Source organism: Bos javanicus, chromosome 4 (genome assembly GCF_032452875.1).
Source record: "Bos javanicus breed banteng chromosome 4, ARS-OSU_banteng_1.0, whole genome shotgun sequence".
Taxonomy (NCBI): Eukaryota; Metazoa; Chordata; class Mammalia; order Artiodactyla; family Bovidae; genus Bos; species Bos javanicus.
This window is the reverse complement of record NC_083871.1, coordinates 71,593,852-71,611,843: the sequence shown is the minus strand read 5'-3', so window position 1 is coordinate 71,611,843 and position 17,992 is coordinate 71,593,852. Positions and strand designations below refer to the sequence as shown.

The window sequence follows — 17,992 nt, the reverse complement described above, 5'->3', positions numbered from 1 at the left end:
ATACAAACAAAAAGAGGAGTAAGGAAGCTAAGACAGGCCACTGTGGGTCAGGCACTTTGGCACGTTTCTGCAGGTACCCCTACAGGGTGAGCCCCATGAGCGAGGCAGGGAGAGGAAGGCAGGAGGAGAGAAGTGCTGAGTAAGAGAGGGACTCTCGTGCAGGTAGGACCAGCAGTTATCCTGAGCCCTGGTGGGCCGTTTGCCTGGTGTCCACACACAGGGGCATCTCCTGTCACCTTCACCAAGGACTTTCCCCACTAAACCCCTCAGTGCCCAGAATAGTAGGAGGACACGTCCTATGTTTTGTTCTTGTTACCTCACTGGGAAGAGGTCTCTCCCCACTCAGAGAACCCCATAATACAACCCTAAGACCAGAACCCACAGCTGGGTACCCACTGGAGTATTGAGAGGGGCCCTCACACCTCCACTTGGTGGGTGAACTGAGCCCACGCAGAACCTAGAGAGGAGACAGAAGGGAACAGGCACCTCTGTTCCCTGAGAGAGAAACACCACCACCCTCATGGTTTCCAGTGGGAAATGCAATCCCAAATGTACAGTCTCATCCACCAGCCTACAACCACTGTGTGCGTGCTCAGGTGCTCAGTCGGGTCTGACTCTCTGCAGCCCCATAGACTGTAGCCCGCCAGGCTTCTCTGTCCATGAGGATTCTCCAGGCAAGAATGCTGGAATGAGCTGCCACTTCCTCCTCCAGGGATCTTCCTGACCCAGGGATCGAACCTGGGTCTACGGCACCGAGGGCAGATTCTTTACCGATTGAGCCGCTATATTATTGTTGTTCAGTTGCCCAGTCGTATCCGACTCTTTGCGACACCAGTGGTTAGATGCCAGGAAGTAGGTGGCAATGCCTCAACCATATGCATGTTGTCAGGCTCAAGAGCCTCTTCCATCCTCATCAAGGGGAGTGCTAACCTTCTCTCCTTTCATACAACATGACTAGCCTGGAGAATTCTTCAATAGCATGCTGGATTAACCAGACCACTTACGTCAGTTTGGTTCTTGGCATATTTCAAGATTCCTCTGTCCAGATAGAAGAATCTCTGTGGGGAACAAAGTAGAATTCATTAAAACATTCTATTTAAATGTCCTTCTCTTGGTCTCCTTGCTCAGCCTCAAATTAAATATAAGTGCCTAAGAAGAGGGACTGAGTAGGGAATGTGGGTACAAAGGTGAGTCCCAAGCCAGTTCTTACCTTATGCCAGCCTTTCAAGGGCCATTTTCTCTTTTTCAGCAAAAATCCTTTCTGTATTGGTGGCTCTTGGGTGTAATTCATCTCTCCCCTCAATCCTTCCACCACTTCCCAGCTGTCCTGTTCCAATGAAAGAGTTCAGGCTCAATGATTATCTTTAAATGATTATCAGGCTCAATATATACATATATATCCAACAGTAACATTAAGAAGCACTTGATCCCATTTGTAAATCCATCCAAGATAATGAGATTGGCTGGGTGTGCTGGGGAAAAGAAATCCAGGCTTAATTTATGTACAGTTCTTAGACTTTATAGATTTAATGCTACAATTTACTGGCATCAAATTTGTCTGTTTTTCAGGAGCTCTCTCTCAGAAGGGAATGTCTCTTCCTCTTCTGGTGCTTGAACTTTGACCACCACAGCTAGAGGTAAGGATTTTGCCGTAAATTCTATTTTTGTTCCCTTTGCATCATCAGTTACTTTCACTACTTTCACTACTAGACTTCAGTCTAACTTTGAATCCAAAGCTACAGACATCAAGATGAAAACTGGGCAGGAGGGATAGGGTGGCTGAGAAAATTGGCCCAAAAGCGTGAGACTGCGTTGAGTTGGCAAACATGACAAGTTGTTTGAAATAATGATTTAGGCACACTATCCCCAAATTCTAGGTATTAAAATTGTTGGAAATCTTGAAGCATCAAAAAGGTGGTTCTGCAACACATATTTTCACTCTCTTTTCCCAGAAATTTTGTTTTCTCCTCCTTTCTTTTGTTTCAAAAACTTGGGGTGAGGGCAGTGTGGAGGAGGGTACAATTATTGCTCTTCTAAGCTGTTTGCAATTTGGGGGGACAAATAGTTATATAATAAATCTTCCACTGTCAGCTATTTAGGTTATTTCAACTAATTGGCTAAAAAATAATTTTAAAAGGAATACTAAAGAAAAACACTCCATGGCAGATTCACATTGATGTATGGCAAAACCAATACAATATTGTAAAGTAATTAGCCTCCAATTAAAATAAATAAATTTTTATTAAAAAATAAATTAATTAAAAAAAGAAAAACACTAAAAGTTCTAAAAAGTTATTTTTAAATACTTGAAAATGCACATATTCATTGCAAAATTATCCCAAGGTAGACCAAAATTGGCAACACTTCAGTGGTTTTTAAATTTTTTATTGTTATTATATTTTGTTGAGATATAACATACATGATATGCACAAATCTTAAGATTGCAAGTTGAAGAATTTATAAATCTATACCTACCATCCAGATCAGAGACAAAACATTTCCAACCCAGGATATTTTAATTTTGACAAACATGCCTTTCCCCTCCTCAGGTTTACTGAGCTATTACTGACCTGTAACATATGAAGCTTTAAGACGTACAATGAGATGATTTGATACACTTCTATTCCCTCACATAATTACTGTTTGTGTGTGTGTGTGTGGTGATAACATTTAAGATCTACTCTCTTAATGACTTTCAAGTATATAGTACTGTTAATTACAGTCACCAAGCTATACATTGGCTCCTCAGAGCATATTCATCTTATGGCTGGGAATTTGTACCATTAACCAATCTCCCCACTCCCTCCACCCTCCACCCCACCCTGGCAGCCACCATTCTGCTCTCTCCTTCTATGAGCTCCGCATCTTTAGATTCTGAATATAAGTGAAAATATGCAGTATTTGTCTTTCTCTGATTTATTTCCCTTAGCATAATGCCCTCAAGATCCATTCATGTTGTCATAAAAGGCAGGTTTTTTTAATGGCTGAATAACATCCCATTGTATGTGTGAAGTGAAGTGAAGTCGCTCAGTCGTGTCCGACTCTTTGCAACCCCATGGACTGTAGACCACCAGGCTTCTCCATCCATGGAATTTTCCAGACATGAGTACTGGAATGGGTTGCCATTTCCTTCTCCAGGGGATCTTCCCGACCCAGGGACTGAACTTGGGTCTCCTGCATTGCAGGCAGAGGCTTTACCATCTGAGCCACCAGGGAATTGTATGTGTATGTATGTACATATATGGAATATATGGAAGCTTACATTTCAATGGGATACATATACATCTCACATTTTCTTTATCCATTCACTCATCCAGTGAGCACTTAGATTGTTTCCATGCCATGGTTATTGTAAATAATGCTGCAATAAAAACTGGGGCACAGATATCTCTTCAAGAGACAAACGTGTCATCTGGCCAAATTTCATGTTGAATAACTTGCTCTTAGTCAAATCTCCAGCCCACAGGAAAGTGGTACAGACAGAGGCCAGAGGGGATGAGAGATGGACCTTAATAACCTGGAAGCAGAAGCAAGTAGACCCAAGTCCTAGGAGAAAGACGGGGAGGGTGTGGAACCACAGGCAGTCCTGGATGCTCGGGCTCAGTTTCTGTGTTGTCCTCAAGTTCAATACATGAAAAACACCCAGTGGCCAGAACACTTTCCTATTTTAGTGGCTGAACTCCCTTTGTATAACCGTCCCCAAAGATCTGTCTTATGTCTGATTGCATTTTACTATGAATAAGGCTAGAGCTACACTCCAGAATTTTGAAACATAGCATTAGTATTCCAGCATCTGGAGTTGTAAAATTTGAATTCTTCAAACAGAAAAAGCAAAACTTAGACTCAACTCTTAAATTAGAGGACTTTTCCAGAAAGGCAGCAATTTCAAATGAGATTCTTTATAGCAATTATTACTAATTATTTAAAGTCACTTAAGTTTTTAAAAAGTCACTTACTTACATTCAGACAATCAATGGAGAATGCATAATATTAAGTAATGAGAAGCCACACACACAAAAATATTCCGCTCACATTTATTTCAGCTCAAAAAACCAGGCCTCAAAAAGTGTCTTGCCTGTCAAGATTTTAATGAATCTTTAAAATCATCAAGTTAAAAATTTCACCTCTTCTAGGAAGCCTTCTTCAGAAGAAAGTACTATTTCATCCCTAGAAACTCCACCAGTATTTCACTTACCTTTCACTGACTTAGTATATGCGAGGTTTTATCATCCCTAGATGGATAACAGATTCTTTGAGGGTGTGAAGTGTCTGCTAAGCTGCTAAGTCGCTTCAGTCATGTCTGACTCTGTGTGACCCCATAGACGGCAGCCCATGAGGCTCTCCCGTCCCTGGGATTCTCCAGGCAAGAACACTGGAGTGGGCTGCCATTTCCTTCTCCAATGCATGAATGTGAAAAGTGGAAGTGAAGTCGCTCAGTCGTGTCCGACTCTTAGCAACTCCATGGACTGCGGCCCACCAGGCTCCTCCGTCCATGGGATTTTCCAGGCAAGAGTACTGGAGTGGGGTGCCATTGCCTTCTCCAGTGAAGTGTCTAGTTCACTTTTGATTTCTCGTATGCCTAATCTGCTGTCCAGTGAATACTATGCATCTGATTGACAAATGGATAAACCTGGTCCTGGAATAAGGCTGCAAACAGATTAATGTTGTTGGAATATCATTCACTGGCTTGCATCTGAAGTACCAACAAAGGTCTGTATAGTCAAATCTATGATTTTTCCAGTAGTCATGTATGGATGTGAGAGTTGGACCATAAAGAAGGCTGAGCACTGAAGAAAATTGATGCTTTTGATCTGTGGTGTTGGAGAAGACTCTTGAGAGTCCCTTGGACTGCAAGGAGATCAAACCAGTCAATCCTAAAGGAAATCAATCCTGAATATTCATCGGAAGGACTGATGCTGAAGGAGCTGAAGTTCCAATACTTTGGCCACCTGATGCGAAGAGCTGACTCATTAGAAAAGGCCATGATGCTGGGAAAGATTGAAGGCAGGATGAGAAAGAGATGACAGAGGACGCGATGGTTGAATGGCATCACTGACTCAATGGAGATGAGTTTGACCAAGCTCCGGGAGACAGTGAAGGACAGGGAAGCCTGGCATGCTGCACTCCATGGGGTTGCAAAGAGTCAGACACGACTGAGCAACAAAACAGCAACAACAATACCTCTGGGCCAAATGACTCTTTACAAGTCAAATACAGCACAATCACACTTAAGAAAGAAACTTGAGAAAGAAGGTGTCATTATTAAAGGAAAATCTAAGGCTCAAAATTCTCTGAAAAGTACTCCAAAGAAATCAAGCTCCTTTGATTTGCTTAAGACTTCTAGGCAGCATGCAGGGTGCTAATACCGAGATGTGCTAGACCATCATGCACATTTGCTCAAGACATTCACTTGTGCAAAATGTGAATGCCAAGAGGGATTAGATGTTACTTCATACTTAACAAAACTGGAAAAGAAAAAAAATGGAATGAGATCACGCTTGTTTAAAAGATAACAAGGATTAAATTTCAAAAAATGTTTCACGGATTCATGTTAGAACTAGATTTCTCCTGAACTGAGACACAGTATAGATCTAACAGTGAGCATGTGTGGAGGGCAGGGGATCAGCTTTGGTTTGTTGACTCTTAAGACAAATAAGATAAATAAGCCAGACAGGGTTCACATTTATTACTACAAAATATCATATTTTCCCCCTCACTTCATCTTCTACCTGGGCTCAGGACATGAAACTCTTACCAGGTTGGAAGAGGCAGATCTAAAGAAATTAGGAAAGTGAAGGCTGTCCTTGACAGAGGGAGACAGCACTGCAGCCAACACCTTTTCTGGCTCAACCTCCCAATCCTCCCCCTTCAGCTTCCTTATCTTTCACCATCCTGAAGTCATGAGGCTGAAATCTGAGAGCCAGCATCCAGCCAGCGGTTCTCAGTAGAGGCAGTACTGTTCCCTTAGGCTGTGAAACCTTGGGGGCATTTTTAATTGTCAGAGTGATGGGGTGGGGGTGGGGTCTCTAGCATCTGAAGGCTGGGGACCTGGGATGTTAGATGTCCTGAAATGCCCCAGTCTTGCACAACAAAACAAGTTGTCCCAACATCTGCAAGAGTTTCCAAAGTGCACAGTGACATTTTCATAGGTGAAATCTGTTTATACTTGCCAAAGTATTTTTGCATGCTTTTTAGTACACTCTGAATTCTTGGGAATGCAACTACTAAATTACAGATAAGATTGTACTTTCTCCTGTTTGGGACTTTACCAACAGTCACCACCTTTTTGCAGAATCACTGACATCAGTGACAGTCGTGTCATTTGTGTTATATGAGTTATTAATGCATCTCTATGGGTCTTTATTAGTAGCTATCACCCCATGTACAGGGGTATCTGACTACTCCATTACGTCTTCTAGTGTAATCATGTCTGGGCTTTTACATATTGTAATGTACACCTTAACATTAACCACTTTCCCTGAAGTTGCCTTTATTTATAATAAAGCACTTTGTTAACATTTTCAAAATTATGTGTGCAAATATATTAGGTGAAAAATCAATTTCACTTGAGAGTAAAAGGTTCATTGAAATATTGGTCACAAAAGGGGACATTAGTATGATGGGGTTAAGAATCACTGCTGATCTTTTTTTTTTTTTTTAATTCAACATCTGTTTTTTTTTTTGTTTTTTTTTTAATTTTATTTTTAAACTTTACATAATTGTATTAGTGCACATGTATACCTGTGATGGATTCATTTTGATATTTCACTGCTGATCTTGACACCAATTCTGTGAGAAGGAATGCCAGGCCAAGGAACAATGTAGCAAAATCACTTTGAAACTATAAGGGCTTGGTCATTTTTACAAGTGAGTCCTTTTGGTTTCATCTTCAAAGTGTATATCTTCCATGTCCCTTTCCCTGTTTCTACATTACCACCCACCACTCCATCAAACCTCACTTTCTAAGACTCCCCACTTCTATGATACCCCATCAGGTCCTATCCTCCATGCAATGAAAAAATGAATACAACATAATATCTGTCATTTTCACTTCTGTGGCTTACTCGTATTATTCCAGCCTCCCAGAATCTTCTCATGCTCTTTTCCACCCATACAAAAGCTTCAAGATTTTAGCTCAGTGTCTATCTCTTTCCATGAAATTCCTAAATTACCCAAACTGCATCAATCATGTATTACTGTAAATTATAGCAGTGTTGCTGTCCATGGGTTCCCCTGAGAGCTCAGCTGGTAAAGAATCCACCTACAGTACAGGAGACCCCGGTTCAATTCCTGGGTCGGGAAGGTCCCCTGGAGAAGGGATAAACTACCCACTCCAGTATTCTTGGGCTTCCCTGGTGGCTCAGCTGGTAAAGAATCTGCCAGCAATGCGGGAGCCCTGGTTCTATCCCTGAGTTGGGAAGATCCGCTAGAGATGGGAAAGGCTACCCACTCCAGTATTCTGGCCTGGAGAATTCCATGGACTGTATAGTCTATGGGGTCGCAAAGAGTAGTAGTGAAAGACTGAGCAACTTTCACTCACTTTCCCAAACACAGTTTTCTCCGTTATTAACATCTTGTATTGGTGTGGCACATTTTTTATAAGTAGATGAACCACACCATTATTAATAAAGCCCATAGTTTATACTAGGGAGTCACTCTTTGTGGTATACAGTTCTAAGAGTTCTATCAAACACATAATGTTCATAGGATTATATCCACCATTATAATAACAAAATAGTTTCACTTCCCTAAAAATCCACTTCCCTTAACTTTCATCTATCTCCTCTCTTAACCTTCCTTATTTATTGAATTTGGAATTTATTGAATATGGAAACCAAGGAAGAGAGAATTAGGTAACTTCCCCAATGCTGTAGTCCCTGGACTACAAAAACTATATTTTCAATCATTCTGCTACATCCTTCTACTGTAATTTAAATATGCACATTCTAATGATTAATCAGGAGTAAATGCCATGGGGCGGCAGTTGGGGAGGGAGTGGGGTTGGAGTGGGGGAAGTGGTGGCTAAATTCAAGATCCAAAGGCATCTGAGTTAAGAAGCCCTGCCCTATGGGTAGAGACAAGCAGGGCTGGGATCCTCAGCAGAGCTGCCATGTCACCCATCCTGCGTCCTCCTGAATGGGGTGGGAAATCATTCTGTGGGATTTAACGCTGTCAAGGCTTTGCTCAATCCCTTTCTTATATCTGGAATGCCTGCCCCACCTGCTTCTCAGCCCAATGCATTCTCACTTAGCCCCATACCACCTCCTCCTCGGGGCAGAAATTGTCTCCCTTCTCAGCACTTACACTTGCACTTGTCTGTCTCCCTGGCTAGAATGTGAATACCATGAGGACAGAAACTGGGGCTTATTTCTTACAGTCTCACTACCTGTGACATAGAGGCCCTAAATAAATATCTGCTGAACCAATGAGTGTGAGGAGCAAGGGGCTATAAAAAGGGCCCCCATACAGAGCCCTGGGGGTCAGGGACTTTAATAACATGTACTGGATGGGAGTGAATTGGAACCCAGGACGAAAAAAGCAGAGATGCCAGTTTCTCTTGGCTAAAGGCTCCAGGAGGTAGGGTGTGGCTTCCCCATGCCTCACACCCTCTGTGACCCAGAAAGAGGCTGCACACCTTGAACTGAGTGCCCTGAAATGAACAGCGCAGGTGGACCTATGCCCCCAGGGATCATGGCCCTGCTGACTTAGCCAGCATAGCTGGGCTGATGTCCTGCCCTCGGGGTGTCAGGCTTAGCGCTCCCTGCGACTATCAGGTGGAGAGAGAAACAGGACAGGCTGGGGGAAGAAGCTTCTTAAAGGTCTTTGCTTGAGTTTAACTGAAGTCAGTCTGGCACTGTCATCTGGCATTAAATTCAGTCTGTTTTACTGAACATCTGAAAGTACCAAATATAGAAAGCTGCTTTGTGGTGGGAAAGGCAGCTAAGCGTTTATTCGTGCTCATTAGCTGGCAAAGTTCATTTCCATACTGCTGAGTGCACGGACTGAAAGCGTTTCCCTCTAGCACAGCTGTTTCCACAGCGCACATCTCCTCTGCACCTTTCAAATGCTGGTTTCTCAGTCACTGCCCTTGCAGTGATGTCAGAAATATAAAACCATTGAAAACTTTCATTCTTCCTGCAGCTGAAGAGTGTTGTGGAAGGAAGTTTTGTGGTTGCCTCTATCTGGCGTGACTGGAAAGTGGGTGGTTTTGATTATTTAGTCTGTTAATCAGGTTTTTAAAATCACAAGGCAACCCCCAGTCTTAAACCATGTGGTGCATACTTTAACATGACTTGAAAGGCATGAGTAATCTTCTAAAGCCTCAGGATCATATATTTTATGACTGTACTATGAACACCTGGAAATCCTTGGCAATACATTTCCAGTTAATATAGTAAGAGCTTCAACTGACATCAGAACAATTCTGGACTTGTATTTCTATCACTGAGACTTGGAGTTGTTGCTTCTTGTCAATTGTTTCTTCCTCAACTAAAATTTTTCAAACACCAACAGGCCTGATGGAGTAATTAAAAGAACAGAGTTGGGAGGTCAGGTGGGGGTATGTGATCTAATGCAGTGCTTCTCAACTATAGCAAGTATACCAATCACCGAAAACCTTGTCGAAACATAAGAGTTCAGGTTTGCAGAGCTGGATCCAGGCCTGACCTTCTGCACTTGCACAGGCGAGGCTGTTGCTGCTGTTGCATGACAGGTCCACTCTCATACTCTAGACCAGCACACTTACACAGTGCTGTATGTCAATTATGTCTCAATAAAATTGAAGGGAAAAGTGCTCCATGGTAGATATTAATATGTTAACCAAACCAATGAAGCAAGTACAGTAGTTAACATTAATAATGTTACTATTTATTATCTGTCAGGAAGTGTGCTAAACTACCGTATGTGCATTACTGTGCTTAATCTTTGCACAATCTTGCGAGGTTGGATTGATTTATACCCAACTTGAAGAACTGAGATTTGACTTGATAGGTTCTGAGTGTAAAACCAGGACCTTTGGTAAGAATTATAAGGCCCTGGATTCCAGCTCTGCATAAAGGATGACTGTCTGATTATCTCATAGTGCTATGAAAAATAATGGAAACAAGGGCTATGAAAGAATAAATTCCTCAGTCACTGAGGAGTTTCATCAAAGGCTGGCAGAGGTGCTACCGAGGGATTCGACCACACACAGAGCTTCTCTGCTCAGATCCACTCTGGACAAGATGACCTACAAGTGTATTAGAGATCATCCGAGGCCACTGCTTCCCCTAACCTCAGCACTACTTTCTTCCCAAGCAGAGTATGTCTCTGACAGCGCATTCCAGCACTTAGCCCCCATGTGTGTTGACCAAGATGACAGGACAACTCTGTCCACCCACGGGACTCAAGAGTCTCTGCTGAGTTTTTTTCCAGGGAGTACAGTAATGATTTGTTATTCCCTATAGAGTCATGAAATATTTTTAAACCCCCGAGTTTAAAGGAGAAATGTGGAAGTTATCTAGCCGGGTCTCATTTTAGAGATGAGGAATCTAAGAGAAATGATCTTCTCAGGACCACAAAAATGAGGACCAGAACTCAGCCCACTGACTGACTCGTTACCTTTTCTCTACCCCTTCTGAGGAATGAGCTTGTTTGCATAGTGGCAGTCAGTCTAGTGTAGGAGATGCTGCGGGAGCTCACCATGAGGACATGTGATACCAGGGAAAATCTCTAATAGGGACCCTTCTGTGAGTGGGGCTGGACCAGAGGCACAAAGGTGGGAAGACTTCTGCGTGGTTTTTATTTGAAACACCTCCTAGCACTGTTCAATATTTTACCTTTAATCTTTAATTTTTTTAAAAATCATACTTTTTTGGACTTAGCAAAGAGATCTCCACTTTGATGTCTGAGCCCTGGAGAGAAACACAGACGCTTTGTACTCAGATAGAACACTTCTGTATTCTAAAGACAGGGCAACCACGCTCCTTCAGAAAACTCACTCCATTGCTGGATGGCACTAGCTGATAACTGTGTTTTCTCTTCCAGCTCAACCAAAGCGATTTTTTTCAGAGCTAATTGAAATTAATCAAAGTAGAAGTACATTCTGACTAATTAATGCATACATGATTTAAAAATCATAGGAGAAGGTGGCATATGTTTAGCACAAGAAACATCCTTATCCTTGATCCAAATCATTAGGAACTTCCTTTCACTGTTGTATATAAATAACCAACTCTCATCATGAGAACCTGGCATCAGGTTAAGATCCCGGAGAGCCTTATGAATCAAAGAAGGAACGGCCTTTTTGTTAAGTAGGTTATATTCTACTTACAACTGAGCTTCTTTTTAACAGGGGAGTCTCAAAGGTCTAAGGTTAGCACCAGGTACTAAGATGCAAAAATGTGAAACCAAGCGCTGGCCTCCAAAAAGTTAACAGACATTAAAAATGAAGAAACACCACAAGGTCGAAGCCTTGTAAATAAAAGCCAAATGGGAGACATACATAAACCCGCTACAGACTCCTGTTCCCAGGCAGGCACGATCTCACGTGGGGCTGGATCCACCTGAGTGGAATGACTTGAGCTGGAACACGAAGAAAACACTGACAAAGAGTGAGAAGCAGGGTTTCTGAGACTACCCTGACAATGTACCACAACCTGTGTGTCTTAAAACAACAGAAATTTATCCTCTCACAGTTCTGGAGGCTGGAAGTCCAAAATGAAGGTGTTAGCAGGGCTGTGCTCCCTCCAGAGGCTCTGTGGAGAATGTGTGTCTTAACATGAGCAACTGTAACAAAATACCACAGACTGCGAGGGGCGCCCAGGTCAAGGGGCCAGCAGAGTCGGTTCCTGTGAGAGCCCGCTCCCTGTCCTGGAGACAGCTGCCTTCTTCTGTCTGCTCCCATGGCAAGAAGCTCTGCTTTCTTTTCTTTCTCTTTCCTTTCTCATAATGGTATTAATCCCAGCATGAAGGCACCACCCTCATCTAAGCCTAATTACCACCATCACCTCATCTAAGCCTAATTACCCCCCCAAAAATTACCCCCCACTTCAAAGTGCCATCCTGTTGAGAGTTAGGGTTTCAACATACGAATTGAGGGCAGGGGAGTGGGGAGACACAGATACAAACATTGTAAGAGTGTTTCCTGACTCTTCCAGTCTCCAGAAGAATCAGAATTCCTTGACTGGTAGCCCCATCACTCCAATCTCTGCCTCCATCTTCATAACACCTGCCCCTACACGCCTGTCTTCTCTGTGTGTTTCCTATGAGGACACTGGTCATTGAATTTGGGTCATTAAGCCAGGATGCTCATCTCAAGATTCTTAAGTTATGTCTTTTACCAAATAAGATAACACTGACAGGTTCCAAGGACTGGGATGTAGATATATAAATTTGGGGAAGGGGGAGAGACAATTTAGCCTATTACACAGGGCACGAGGGACCACTCTGCTAGAGATTGCCAGGAAAGTGACTCATCTGGGGTAGGAATAGAGAGGTGATTTCGGTTGTGGTGGGAGCTTAGGTAGAGGTACAGAGGGAGACAAGCTGGACTTGATGGTAGGGCCAGGGTATGTGGGACCATAGAGAGATCCAAGATTATTCCAAGGAAATCTCCTATCTTGCCTCTGTCCTATTTATTACATGCTTATTTCTGGACCTTTAGTATTTTAATAGCATCATAGACTCAGACTTTCCCTTCTCTGGGGGAAAAAAAAAACGGTTGAGTCAGTTTGTGTCACATTTGCCTCTATAGCTCTCAGAGATAAGCTCAGTAACTGCAAAACTAGTAAGCTGTGCTCTCAGCAAAAGCATCTGAGGCAGGTTCTGCCTTCCTGTAACTTGCACTATGACCAGGGCCAATTGTGAATAAACACATCGATTCTCTTAAGGTTCCCCTTGTGGTTTTTACCAAACTCATGTTTCTAAAACCCACCAAAATACATTTGCTCTGCTACTCTAGAATCGCAGATCAGTTTGCATGGTTCAGCAACCTCCAGAAGTGTTTGAATAGTTCGGTTTCTTGTGCTCTTCAGAGCATGGAAGGCAGCTAACTGGCATATGTAGACATGCAAAGTGACAAGGAAATCCTGATTATTTAAATACATCATTTTAGCCAAAGTTTTCATTTCTTCCTATATCAAGTTTGCTTTTTCTTTACAGGACTTAGGGTAGAAATATAGAGAACTGAGTCTTATATCTTTGCCTTTCCTATTTTCAGTGCATAATGTCACAACCATGGTATGACCAAAGCCTAGGCTATAAGGAAAAGTAAAATGCTCAGAAGGTGGGAAGGCGGGATTCCAAAAAACTAAGACGGAACTGTACAGATAATTATTTTTCTCTGTTGGAACCACCAGAAAAATAACAGCTCTAGACAAACAGACCTGGAGGATCCTTTTGATTGCTTCCCGCATCCGTGTTATTCTTGCCACTACATGTACAGAGGTTTTGGCTTCTGGAGGTTTGTTTAAACAACAATCATTTGTACACAGGACACAAGGAACTGGAATTAACTTCTAAAGAAGCCTTGTAGCATCAAAACAAACCCAGTGTTCTTTAAATACATAGTTGCCTGACCCTCTACCACTTATTAGCTGTACAATTCTAAATCAGCAATTAATTGGGCCATATTTTCTCTCTGAAGTGTAGAAAAATACAGACCTCACTGGATTGTTTTGAGACTCCAAAGGAGAGTAGGAAAGGATGTTGTGAGCTCAAATGATGCCATCAGTTGCTTATTAACTTCTAGAGTCCCTGGCTGATTCTTCTTCTCAGAGCAGCCTAGACAGAAGCCAGATTGTTTGCCTCAGAGCTCAAAGGATGAGACAGGGAAGCAGTTGCTGTGGCAGTACTGCTTGAGGGCTCCTGGAACTCCTGCTTCTGGAAGGTGAATCTGTATCTAACACTTACATAGCACTTACTATGTGCAGACTCTCTTCTAACTTAAACAACTGGCACAGCCTTATAAGAAACCTAGATACAGAGGGGTCAAGGACCTTGCCCAAGGTCAAACAGCTTACAAACAGTCCATGATTTAAACTCAGGCTATTTGCTCTCAAGCAACTTCATGCTCATTGCCTCTTATTTTCTGTGACCATCACAGAACAATGTGATGCAATCATGCCACTCCCAAGCCACTCTTCCTTGAGGAGTCTTTCTTGTGGTATTTATTCAGTCTATACTTACAAAAGACAGCAGGTAAATTTCAGCATCTAAAGACAATATGAATTAAAAGAAATAAATGGGACTACATATTTTCAGTACCCAGATAGCTGAAATTACAAACACCTGAACATTATAGCTTTAATTCATTCTTCTTGGCAAATTCTCTCCCATTCAACTCCCATTCAATGTTTTAAGGGTTCTGGCACCAAGCCCAGCCAGTATGGGCTCCCTTGAGTGCAGCATAATCTAAGAGCCTGCATAAATAAATCCTCATCAGGTGACCCTGGGAGAGCTCAAAGTTCCACTTCAGTTTACCCCAGGGACAAGAGGGCAACAAGAATAAATTGCATAATTGTATGGAGATTTATGTAGCAATACACCCCTCCATTTCAAATCTCCTGCAATAATGAGTGAAGTATTTGTTAATTATTTTGGAAGGAGTCATTTCCTGATTTCTTACACAGCAAATGCTACAACGCGTTAAAAAGAAAAATAACGGAAGCTATGTTGTCTTTAATTCACAGTCTGCGATTTCTCGTTTGTAGTGGTCTGTTCAGCTGTCCTGTCTTTAATAGCTTCACATCCCCTGCTCATGGTCTTTTAATAATAGGTTCTCAATGGATAAGGAAGAAATAAAACTTAGGGCATATAGAACTCTTTCAAAAAAGACCCAAAAAATAAATAAATAAAGGAGAAAGAAAGAGGAAAAAAACCTATTCATTCAACTCTAGTACAATCTGGCTTCTGAAATGTGCTACTTTCAAAGTTCTAGGAAGGAAATGTAAGGCGGCAGTGGGAAAAAGACAAGAGGAAATTACTCATCTTTTACAAGTTTCAAAATAGCAATTCTCTCTCCCACTTAGACATCCCTTAATATATGTACAGAGCTTTGTGAATTGCAGTCTTTCTACCTAGTAACCACAAGCTTATCCACTCATTTAATCCACCATTATCAAATGTGTAGCATGTGCTAGCTTAGGTACTTCGTATTTATTATTTCACTTAGATCTCAAAAGGAAGCAAAATTACCTATATATCACAGCTGAAAAAAATCAAGGCTCAGAGGTTTTCTATTACACGGCAAGGTCATCCAGCTAGCAAAAAGCAGAGCCAATGTGAACGCAAGTCAGTTTCAACAAAGACAGTCTTCTGTTCCATACTTTCCAATAGAGCAAGTTGTTCGGAGAAAACATTTAGAGATTTCATCACTTGGCATAAAAAAAGGAAAACTCACTCAACACAGAGGTCTTTGTTCATTTTTTTGAAATCCTTGTTAGATATCTGTCACTGGAAGGAGGGAGCTTGGGAATGTGTAATTTTTTGCTTCTGTTCCCCACGTGTCCTGGCCATACATTCCAACCTGCCCTTGAGACAGGGATATTTGCTGCTGGTGTTCAGTAAATTCAGCCCAATAATTTGCAGTTGCTATGTACAAAGTCCTGTGCTTGTGCCATAAGAACTCAAAAGATGTGTAAATAAGACCCAGGACTCAAAGAACCATATACTCATTCAACCAGTGAATTAACCAAAGGAGAGGAGAGAACAGGACTGTGTTAAGCATGCTGCTGCTGCTGCTAAGTCACTTCAGTCGTGTCCGACTCTGTGCGACCCCATAGATGGCAGCCCACAAGGCTCCCGTCCCTGGGATTCTCCAGGCAAGAACACTGGAGTGGGTTGCCATTAAGCATGGCATTAGCCAAACTGAAGGTTCCCAAACAGAACATTTGTAAAGGCTTTTCTCAACTCCTATCTGTAGGCCTGACAGAACTGGGGTACCCTCTTTCTCTGTTCCTATTTTCTCATGAACGGACTTGAACCAGCCTTTCACACCCCCCACTCCAAGGAAACCTCTTGGCAATGTCACCAATGACCTCCATCATCAACGGTCATTCCCAGCTTCACTTTGACCTATCAAACAGCCACTTTAAAGTACTGCAATTCACATACATTGCATGTATGTTGGAAATTACATACAGTGAGCATAAAGTATTAATTTTATAAAAATTATTTTTAAAGAGATAAAGCAATAAATGATTCAAGAAAAATCACAAAATTCTAAAAGGTAGAACAGTTTCACATGAATCAGTCTAGCTAAAGGGGAGAGCTGAGCCAAAGTCTGGGATGAGAAGAAAACAGTGAAGCAAAGACTGACTTTGAACACTACAAGGAATGGGGTATGAAGACAACAGTCAGAAGGGATCAATAATCTATTCTTTGTATAAGCTGAGTTCCTTTAGTTGGGGATTTCCTGCAAGGAGAATAGATTCCTATTGAGTTAAGATGCTATATCTGAAAGATGGTCTACTTCAAAAAGATCCACTTCTTGTGCAGAGTATCAGGGTCCTTAAAACGAGAGTATTTCAGTTCTGGGTCTGTAATTGGCCAAAGTAAAGGGAGCTCATTAATAATTGTTTCTAAAATTTACAGAGGACCTTTCTCCAGTGAGTTTCACTGGCTTTTAGCCAGTGAAAATACTAAATATTCTCTCTCATCCCTAAAGAGGAAATGGGAGGTGAGTTTTGTCTCCATTTAATAGATGGAGAACTGAGGTGAACCTCACTTGCCAGAAGTTCCTCCAATGGCAGAATATAAAGACTGTAGCAGTCATCTCTTGATTTCAACCTGCTAATATCACTAAGGGGTGAAAATGTGGCACCCACGCTACCGTTCACCCTGCCTGTGCCCACAGCCATAGCTGAACACAGGGCATTCTCTCCCACTGAACCCAGACTCAACTGCAGAATACTTCCAAACACAAAGCTCTGAGTAGCAACTACCAATAGCTAGGTGTTGGCATGGGGAAAAGTGAAAAACACACACCCGTGCAAGGACAAGGCCGAGCAAAAGAGAATGGAGTCAGAATTTAATTCCTGGTTTCTCTTGTTTTAGGTACAGGTTTTCTCTTGTTTTTAGGTACAGGTTTTAGGTACAGATGTTCAATATATCAAATGTAGCTCATATATTTTAAATTCTATTACATTCTTCTCTAAAAGTACTTTGTTAATGTGTATAAAATAAGATACATTTAAAAAGTACACATTCATATACACATTGTATACTTCTGTGGACTTCTGCACAATACTACAGAGGTTTGGGTAGGCACATGTATGATAGCTGCAAAAGTTTCTGGGACACAAAGTAGAACTCTTCACTATGAAATTTTAGGTTTTCTACAAATAGGAATGAAATTCAAAGTAATGTCAACTATAATAAAAATAAATGTTAATATGAATTCATCACCTACTATGAATCTAACCCTAGATTAAATGCTTTAGTTCTAATCCTCACAATAATCCTATGAGAAAAGAACGATTATTCCCATTTCATTGATGAGAAAGCTGAAGTTTTAGAGAATCTAAGGTTGCAGAAACAAATATCAAGTGGAACCAAGATTGGAGTGTTCAAGTTCTAATCACTAGGCATAACTTCCTAAAATTATCTCGATAAAATTATATTTATGGACTGTTCCCACTGACAAAACGAGGCATTCTGCATATGAAATTTCAAAAGTCCTATTATTCAAGTTAAAAGATCACAGTACCCTTTTGCTTGGGTTTTCAAGGCTGTAATTTGTATACTACATCTTAGATTCAGTTTGTAGAAGTGAAAAACACAGATCACATTTAACACCCAGATCTCATCATTTTATCCTTTAAGGAAGCAAACTCCTCTAACAGATATTTAGAAAGGAGAGTATCCACACATAAATGAGGGCTCCTTGAGATTTTATGTGAGGAGGTTCTTGGAGAGGAAAAACAAGTTCAAGTTCAGTTCAAGAAACACGGACAAGGGCAAATTCAGTAGGAGAAACTGAAAGAGCGCCGGGTGGCTGGCATATAGAGACCTA

The 17,992-nt window shown here is 41.6% G+C and overlaps 1 protein-coding gene and 1 non-coding gene across 4 annotated transcripts in view; both read right to left on the bottom strand.

The window, feature by feature from the left end:
• OSBPL3 (oxysterol binding protein like 3) overlaps positions 1-17,992 on the bottom strand; it is a 199,532-nt gene that overhangs the window by 79,701 nt on the left and 101,839 nt on the right. For all 3 annotated transcript variants that reach the window (XM_061414324.1, XM_061414326.1, XM_061414325.1), the window contains 2 exons: positions 1,211-1,327; positions 1,005-1,058 (listed from right to left, as the gene is read on the bottom strand). In XM_061414324.1, the coding sequence (XP_061270308.1) occupies positions 1,005-1,058; positions 1,211-1,327 (171 nt within the window). The remainder of the gene's footprint in view (positions 1-1,004; positions 1,059-1,210; positions 1,328-17,992) is intronic.
• Positions 827-952, bottom strand: LOC133246974 (U6atac minor spliceosomal RNA). The gene has a single exon (XR_009736220.1). It is a non-coding gene; the product is annotated as a U6atac minor spliceosomal RNA (small nuclear RNA).